The 9,340-nt window shown below is 42.7% G+C and overlaps 1 protein-coding gene across 1 annotated transcript; it reads right to left on the bottom strand.

Moving 5' to 3' along the window:
- Positions 1–970: 970 nt before the first annotated feature.
- Positions 971–8,390, bottom strand: CHMP7 (charged multivesicular body protein 7). The gene is made up of 9 exons (XM_010175122.1): positions 8,130–8,390; positions 6,534–6,719; positions 5,659–5,792; positions 5,204–5,252; positions 4,730–4,849; positions 4,330–4,428; positions 2,993–3,053; positions 2,236–2,397; positions 971–1,381 (listed from the first exon to the last, which is right to left on the bottom strand). The coding sequence occupies exons 1-9, from the start codon at positions 8,271–8,273 to the stop codon at positions 1,317–1,319; spliced, it is 1,020 nt and encodes a 339-aa protein (XP_010173424.1). The 5' UTR covers positions 8,274–8,390; the 3' UTR covers positions 971–1,316.
- Between the last annotated feature and the right edge of the window lie 950 nt (positions 8,391–9,340).

Raw genomic sequence — 9,340 nt, 5'->3', positions numbered from 1 at the left:
AAATACATTCCAAGTCAGGGAGAGGGGCAGAGAGGAGGACTGGTTATACATCAACACGTAGGTAGTCACTCCCCTGCCACTCACAGGCTCTGTGTGCAAAAAGCCCAGTTAATAGCACATTCCCCTCCTGAAAGCATTGATTTATTCAGGTTATGTATCAGGCTTTCTGCTCTTCCATGTGCATCCACGTAATAAAAAAGGGACCTGCAAAAGATGATGATTTCACTTCTAATGGGTAAAGACAGCTTCTACAAAACACCTTCCATTGCTGTGCTTGGTTTTTGTGTTTTTGGTTTTTTTTTTTAATAGAAACATTTTATTAGAAACATTTGGGGCTTTCTGATATCCCATAATCTTGTGGAATTGCAACATCAAGACTGAAGGCAAAGTCAAGTTATATGAAATTGTCCTCTCGGAAACAGAAAATGATGCATCCCTTCTCCTCCCACCCCAAATCACTCAATGTAAGAGCTCAAAGCAGATTGCACTGCAGCTCCCAAGAAGTTTTGCCAACAGGGAAGAGAGAAAAATAGCAAGCAGCTCAAATTTCAAGTAAGAGCAAACAGAAAATCATTATATTATAGTGACTGCAAGCCTTCAGCACAACAGGCAGTATAAGAAACTCCTTCATTGAAAATCTTTTGCAGGTCTCCCTTTTAAGGCCTTAGTGTCATTACAGAAAGAGGAATTATTTTTGTCTTGTGCTTGCAATTGCTGCCCTCTAGAGCAGCAACAACATCTCCTACAACTTAACAGTTACAGTGTCTAGTTGTCCACGACTGTGCAAAATACAGACAGGGAGGGATAGAACTATCAAGAGGTGTTTTAAGCTTGTTGCAGGTAAGTTATGTCAAAGACAGTATTTATGTGCCAAGTGTTTTAAACAACCACACAAACAGCCAAATGTTGAGCAACTGCAAAACGGCTGCAACTCAGATTCTCAACATCAGCCACAGCAAAGAAAAAGGAAAATCAAAAGAAACAAAAAAACCCCAAGCACTGTTATGAACATCGAAGAGTTTATCTTCACTGGGCAGAATAGTGAATTGCATTCCCAGAAGGGAAGACTGGATGTTGCAGAGTGACTTGGGATAACAAGTCAAATTGAGACCAGTGCAGATGTTGGCACAGAGATGACAAACACCAGCTGGGGCCAGTTCCAGAGTGGATTGTCATGGCAGGAGATCCTGTTGCTGAGCAAAGTGATAGCCATGAAGAATAGGGGAGCATTACCCCTCTCCCCAGAAGTTCTAGTCATTAGTTAAGGAACTTTAAGACAACTTCTCAAACTGCAGCAACAGGATATTGTTGGGTCTTTAGAGATTCAGTCCCAGAGCTCTTTTGGGTTCAGAGGAAGTAGAGGGAGTCTTTTGTGCCAAATCTATAAAGAAAATTGCAACAGAAAGACATCAGTTTTCATCAGTAAGAGGGACTAGATCAACCATGTCCACAACTAACAAACACAATTGCAGAGCACCTCAGTGCTTCAATATTCAGTTTCATTCTCTTGGAAACCCAGGCTTCACGTCTGATATTGGATGCTGAGCATTCTTCTGCTCTGACACTTGAGAATTCAGCTGCCCATAGAGGAAGAAAACTATATGGACAGACCTGTGTAATTGTTCATTAACAGACTCCTGAAAGGCAAATTGAAATCTATGTACCCCTTTCCAAGACAAGTCTAGGGAAACTCAGCATGCAGTTCAAGCCCATAAACTCTGGTCACTCACTGTTACTAAATAAAGACTAGTTTAGTACTAGTTTAAGCAGCATCATACCTATGGCACATAAGACACAGGAAGCATTCTAGGACAGAGAAGATGCTGCATGCTTGGCAGCAACAGGCATGAAAATGCTGGTCTACTTTATCATTGTTAACAGAACATACAAAAAACACTGCCTGGCTTTGTACAGGCTTTGTTAAACGATGACAAAAAATAATTAGTCCAAGCACTACCTCCCTCATCAGGCCTTCAGCTTCCCTTACACCTCATGGCAAAGAGTCCAGGCAGAATTTCTAGTAAAGAGGGCAGATCTCTCAAGACTGAGTCTGGTAGTAAAAGACAATGCCACTGAGCACCTGGCAGGAATACCAGGAGAGCTTGCTTTCAACTGTGTAACTGGAAGTGGGAAAGACTCTGGCTCAGATTTTAGTCCTGCTAACCATTTTTCATTTTGCAAGGCTGTCATAAATCCTAACAGCAGCTAGCTAACACGACTTGCTGACATCCATACCTCCATCAGAAACAGAGAGCTTTTCCAATTCAGCTTCAAGCTCAGCATCAGAAATGGGTGGATTCAGAGCCTTCTGGGGAACAGGAGGCAGATCTACAGGCTCCTTAGTCGAGTCCTGGAGGAGACTGTCCAGCTCCTTCTCAAGTTCCTCAGTGTCCATCTCTGCCAATTAAAGAAAATATTCAGTTCCAAGAAGAATTAAGTAGCATCTCTGCAGCACAAACTAGAGTCCAAGTTTAACAGAGGTATTACTACTCCCATCCATCATCACTCATCGTAATAAGGAACTCCCTGTGCTGCTTCTAAAGGTGAAAATTCAGTCCTGATCTCAGGGAGAAGCTGTTCCTTTAAAAGCCTTTGGGCTGAGGTATCTAAGGGCAAGAAAACATTTTGGCAGTGACAAACAAGCTGCAGCAACACACAGGCCAGAGGAAAACGATAATCACTTAAAAAACAAAGCTGCAGCCACTCTAAAAATAGATTTAAATCAACATTACACAACTCTGAACTAAAATCCACCAGCACTTAAAGATACTGCAAAGATTTGGAGATGCACAAATGATGATTTCCCTGCAACCCACTGTCAGAGAACAAGTTGTCAGTCTTCATTCCCTCTCAAGGCATCAGTAGCAACAGCCTTGGCATTTCAGTAAGTGCCTGTCCTCTCAGGAAGGAGGACTAGACACGTGGGGAGGAAGCACAAAGGGCCAGCAGTGACAAGAGAAGATGAGTAAAAGATGAAATATCCAAAACATACCTAGACCATTGATCCCCACTCCAGCCAGAGTCTGGGCTACTTCATCTTGAGTATCACAAAGCTGAGAAAAAATACACAGTGTTTGATATAGAATATAAAATAATCTTATGTCTTACTGTAGCCACCTATGTCAAAAGTAGAAATTACACAAAAAAAATTCAAAAGTTGACTTAAAGGCAGCAGGTACTTATACAAAAGAGACTTCCAACATGACTTTTTTCAGTAGCAAAAGCAGTAACAATGGAAGATTATTTAATAAGCACTACAAGACCAAGTAGCATGTCTGAGGATCAAACCTGAAACAGAATTTCACAGACAAAAAGAAAAAAAAAGAAAATCTCTCCCTAATTTTAGCTTCTGCACATAAGTAACAAGCCTGTATTGTGGCTCAGGAAGCTAAAGACCAATACATCTCAGCTATGAAATTTTACAGATAGCTCCTCAGCTCGCTAGTTGAAGTTACTATTTAAGTACATGGAGCTGAAGTTGCTAAAAAAGTAATCCCTTTCCATTTTATCCACCAGCTTCTGTAGACAGATTGCTCTCTTCATTTTAATTCATTCAGAATAAATTCATCTCCTTTCTCTTACTGAATTGCAGAAGAGTATGGGTTAGGCAGTTTTAAGACCCTTTTTTTATGCACTCAGTTGCACTCCAGCTTCCAAAGGTATGACTTGTATTTCTTTTTAATACATCTCACTAAACATTTTCTAGGAAAGTTGAGTGCTTACACAATATTACTAACCAAAAGAACACATGAAATGCATAAATTTGATGTAAGCTGTTATTACTGGCCAGTAGTAAATGCAAGTACATAAAACCAAACACAGCCAGTTATCTGAAGACCTCTGCTTGCCAATCTAAAAGGATCAAGATGAATTCAAGTTTGCTCTGGTGACATATGGAATAGAAACCAAACAGCAACAGAAGCCTCAGCATTAATAGCTGGGCAAGCTTGCTGTGTACATCTACCCACCACTTGCTTGTTTATTTATTAGGGGGCCTACAAGAAAGCTGGGGAAGGACTTTTCATAAGGGCAACTAATGACAAAACAAGGGGAAATGGGTTTAAGCTGAAAGAGGGGAGGTTTAGATTAGATATGAGGAAGAAGTTCTTCACTGTGAGGGTGGTCAGAGACTGGAACAGGTTGCCCAAGGAAGCTGTGGATGCCCCCTCCCTGGAAGTGTTCTCAGCCAGGTTGGATGAGGCTTTGAGCAACCTGGTCTAGTGGAAGGTGTCCCTGCTGATGGCAGGGGGATTGGAACTAGATGATCTTTAAGGTCCCTTCCAATTCAAACCATTCTATGATTCTATTTAGATGTGGTTGTTTCAGTACCTCTTGTATCTGATCCACCAGGTTCTCTGCCTTCTCCACAGTGACATCCTTCATAGACAGTTTCAGAGCTCCCACACCAGCTTGATAAGCATTAAATACCTTAAAAAAAAAAAAAAGAGAAAGATGCACAATACTAACTTAAAAACAATCAAGAGGCAGAGTAAACTTCTTTCAAGACCTGTTATCCAAGCAGGATCCTCAGAGAAATATTAACATGCAAGAAGAAAATGGAGCCACAAGCCATAACCTAACATCAGACTTGCTCTTTCCTAGAGCAAAGAATAAAGTCTCACCAGCCAGCTTACACCCCTCAGACATGAGCTCTGACAAGCAGGTAAAGCAGCACAAATGAGAAGAGTGGGGCTAAAGTGAGAAGCACAAGACAAAATTAACACATTACCATCTGGTCAGTCTGGGAGGCGTATATACGATCCAAGATCCCCTGCACCGCATCCAGCTTGGAGTGAAGCTCCTCAATGCGCCTTTCTGTCCGTCGTTTGGATTTCAAACATCTCAGTGCCTGCAGGTATCAGATATACAGACTTGGATCACAAACCAGGTAGTAGCCAAAGGAAATATAAAAAAAAAATTAAAATAATAATAATAATCAAAATTAAAATTGCAATCCCTGTGCAGCCAGACACACAGACACCAGCTGGTTTTAAGAGCCAGGTATTTCCATTTCTCTTCACCACATCACTCTGGACAAATATATTCTTATCTCCATCTTAAGGAGACCTCTGGCCTCAGAAACACACCACTTCAACACATCTAAGTATACAATGCCTAACCCTGGTGATGGTCATTATCTGCAGTTACAGACTAGCTCCAAGACACTTAACTTGTAGTTCCTCCCAAGTAGAGCAGTACTTACCAATTGCTTTTTCCCAGCTCGACAAGCACTCCGGGCATCCTCTTTACATCTGTACAGGTGAAACAAGGAAAAGCAGCTTATTCCTTTGCAAGGAGGAGTTATTTTACAAATCAGCAACCATCCTCACTACCTTACTCTAATCCAGAGTTGACCAAGTAACAATGCATTTTGGATACAACCACCCTCAAGCCATTATTGCTTCTCAGAAGTAGCCCTTGAACGTGTTCCAAATCTTTGCAAAAACTTTTGACATCCACTCACTGCATGTTTTTTTTCATGGGGGTAGAGAACAAAGACTGGAAAACCTGCTCTACCACATGACTGTGGCTACTGTGTTTACTGAACAGGAAAGAATGACTTGCACTTTCAGAAAGCAGCTTGGTTCTAACTAATTCACAGGAATATAAGGTTCTATAGCACAGGGATATTCTTCCCACCACCCTTCCCCAAATTACTTCTCTGCTTCCTGGGAAAGGGACTCCACCTTCTGTGACAGCAGCTGTTCACTTTGCATCAACTGATAGACTCCAATGTCCACATCATTCATGGGGGAGACTTTGGCATGAAGGCCCCGGGCAAACTTCACTATCTAAAGAAAGAGAAGGACTTGCTCGAGTCACTTGTCTCCTGTGCCTGCACTAGAAATATTTTCACTCTGATGGAAGGAAAAGATGCTTTTACACCCTCAGTTTGAGCCTTGGAATAGAGTGATGAGGACATACAACTCACCATTAATCTAATATTAATCTAGACAGAATCGAGTGACATCAGTGTGAGAACAGAAAGCTTTAATGGAACACCCTGAAGATTTAAAGTTGTCCTGGTGCTCTGAATAATAATTAATAATAATAATTCAGAGCACCAGGCAACGTCACACTTTTAACTACTTCAGTACTGAAGTGTACAGTGCAGAACACTACAGGCAAACACACCATCTTAGAGACAAGAGCTCCTGCATCTCTAGTTACTGACAGACAGGAAAACCTTGTCACAGGAAGTGGAACACTGATTCCAGCAGCATGTAAAGATTTTAATTTGGGTAGCTGAAAACAGTCAACCTGTGAGTAGCCAACTAGAGTATCTGTCACTTATCCAGCTGTTAAAATTACACATGTAATACTACAAATGTTTGATGGAGGAAAATAAGAACCTGTCATGCAAGAATGAGGATTTAGTCTCATCTATAACCAGGTTTCAATGTTGGGAGTGCATAGAATTGACTTTTCCAAGCAGAGAACACCCATATTTAGCCAATAAAGTATTCTTTGCAGCCAGATGAAATGCAAGACAGGGATTATACCACCCAAAAGCAGTCACCTTTACCCTGTACCTTCTCTCCATTCTGTTCCAGGATCGTGACTCTCTTTTCCTTTTGCAGTTGGAGCAACAACAAGTAGAATGTCCTTTCGTCTGGACAAACACCGGCACAGAGGGAACGCAGCTCTGAGAGGGCAACAACAGGGTGAGAAGAAAGCGTGGAGTTCTGATAAAGGCGATAAACTTCCTCTGCCTTCTCCTGAAAGGAAGCAACAGAGCTGTCTATTAGTTTACACAGGACTCTTACTTCTCTCACAACAACTGCCAAGTCCACACCTGCTTCCTCCCACACACTAAGGGTAAAAAGTTAAACCTATGACGTTTTGGGTGAGCCAGGCTTTCAGAAGGAGTTGTACATAACATTCAAAAGCAATTACAATGCTTTAAAAATATCATTAATAATGGAAGGGTAAACAGTACAGTTTTCCATGAGAAACAAAACTACACTAGTCACATTCCCCGTGCAAATGCTACAGAACAACATTAAGGGACACACAGGAAGCAAGTTGGCCTCCTCTGTGCTTCTTGAAGTCCACCTCTCACCCCAAGAGAGAGACAGACTCCAATAAATCAAATAAAACCTTTAAAGCCAATAAAACCTTTTCTTGAATCCACACTGTAATTGTACTCATCACTTATAAGCAGCCAGAGGAAAAATCTTCCCCATTTCAAGTGAGAGCTGTGGTCCACTTAAGGTTATAAAAACAACTCTTGCCATCCACCCCCAGATTCCACATCAAGGCTTGTGGTTTCCCAGGCACCTTTTTAAAAGGTTTCTCTTCTCTCCCATGCACACACACTCTCTGAAAGGGCTGAGGAATACCCAGTGCAGAGGGAAGTCACTGTCTGCTATCAGAGTAACTACAAATAAAGGAACACATCTAAAAAGCTCTTGTATTTCTGCTAGTCCCAGTCCTTTAGACCCCACTTACACGCAACAGCAACAAGTCTTGGTGCTAATTTTAACACCCAGTGAGAAACACAGAGAGGGACCCAAGGTCTTGGCTGTCAGTGCTGCACCAGCCAAGTGTGACTGAGCAACAATGAGTTATATGAATTCACAACATGACCCACAGGTCCACCACTAACAACGTGCCAAAGAAAAGGTCTTTGACAGGATCCCAGGGCAGGTCTAATCGTGTCTGAAAAGGCACATTGAGAGCACAGGCTCTGAAGTGAAAGCAGCCTTTAATAACGCACACGTGAGCTCAGCTCGATGACACACAGGACTGACAGCCAGCAACTTCTTCCTCACCTGCTTCTCCCTACACAGATGACACTCAATCTGCAAGTTTCTCTCGTATATTACACTGCACAAACTCAAACCTGAGATTTACAGCAGTCTCACATCACACCACTTGCCTTCCTAGGCAAGCAAACCTGTCCCTCCCATTTCTTGGAAGTCAGTGTGTTAGTTCCAAGAACCATCTGTAGATATGAACTATTTCTTAGCCCCAAGTTATCCCATCCATCCCTCTACACGCTTTTAAACATCTAAAAAGTACAAATGAAGGTCTGTGCAATCCTGATCTTTTCTTGCTAGCACATAAAATGCCTCATAACTTTTCTGGAGACGTATAATCCTGAGAAAGTTCTCAACAACACTCACCTGAAGCAGCTCCACGTAAATCAGAACTTCTTCTTCCTCTGGTATTTTACTATCACCCAGCACGCTGGAGAGAGTCCACTTCAGGGGTTTCAGAATGAAGACACCCACACCCCAGGAGATCCAGCTGCTGTCTACACTGGCCATGAAGTCTGACTCTCTCTGCAGCTTGCCACGTCTAGAGAAAAGACACACATGTGGAAATGGATGTGGTCAGTCCTAAACCCTTCCACTGGCAGTGAGCAAGAGTGCCAGCATGGAGAATTATTATTATTATTATTATTAACAGAAACATTGCTCTACACTTTGAGCATTCACAGTCCTAGTGGTGTTTTTTAACATCAGTTTCTGGCTGAAGTTTGAGGTGTTACTACTGGGTATGAAAGCGTGCAGCGGTCTCTGCTCCTCCCAGGGTTCCTCTGGACACAAGGATCTTTGATTTATTATTTTTCCAACTATTTTTCCAGTTTGTTTTGCAAGTTTCACCCAGTTTTCTGACTTGCAACTGATGAGGCATCGAACAAGGAAGTGACAGGGAGTGTCAGTTTTTAGAGGGGGCAGCTGCAGGATGCTTCATTTGCATGTTAAATGGCAAACATGTTTTATTCTCAGATCTAGAGATTTCATTTTTTGTGTTACAGACTCAGCTGGCTCCTGCTGTTCCTGAATCTTTTCAAGGTATCAAGTCCCAGGCTCTAGTTTCACAACACAAAACACCTGGTTGCAAATACCAACACACCACATCCCCACATGCCCATACAGCACCACATACCATTCACAGCTGGTCATCACAACAATCATTTCAGTGAACACAGCCCAATTTAACACAAAGCTTCCCCTGCACCCACAAGCTCTCCGAGCACGGTATTCCCTCGGGATCCTGCATTCCCCATGGCACACTGCCCTCCCACACCTCCTGTGAACCCCAAGGTGAGCTCCTCTGACTCTCTATCCGTGCTTTACCTTGCACAGGGCTCCCAAATTCTCCTCTCACAACACAAACCCACATTCCCTTGGGTCTCTCGGTGCTCTCCTCTCCTTTGCAATCCCTGGCCCAGCAATAAAACCCCCTCCTGCTCTCCCAGCGCTTGGTGCACGCAGGGACAATCACCCCACCAAGACCAGCACCAAGCTTTCCCTCATGTCCCCCTCGGTTTATCCAGCTCTCTCCCTGCCTTGCACACAGCGGGCATCTTCCAGGCTGGCACCACACG

This window comes from Antrostomus carolinensis, unplaced genomic scaffold, assembly GCF_000700745.2.
Source record: "Antrostomus carolinensis isolate BGI_N321 unplaced genomic scaffold, ASM70074v2 scaffold44909, whole genome shotgun sequence".
Classification (NCBI taxonomy): domain Eukaryota; kingdom Metazoa; phylum Chordata; class Aves; order Caprimulgiformes; family Caprimulgidae; genus Antrostomus; species Antrostomus carolinensis.
The sequence above is the reverse complement of the archived record's forward strand: the minus strand, read 5'-3'. Positions and strand labels throughout refer to the sequence as shown.

Coding starts and splice junctions, on each gene's coding strand:
- CHMP7 (XM_010175122.1), bottom strand. CDS start 8,273: ATGGCCAGTGTAGACAGCAGCTGGATCTCCTGGGGTGTGGGTGTCTTC. Junction 6,720..8,129: donor TTTACGTGGAGCTGCTTCAG/GTGAGTGTTGTT, acceptor GCTTCCTTTCAG/GAGAAGGCAGAGGAAGTTTA. Junction 5,793..6,533: donor TGGAACAGAATGGAGAGAAG/GTACAGGGTAAA, acceptor CTCTTTCTTTAG/ATAGTGAAGTTTGCCCGGGG.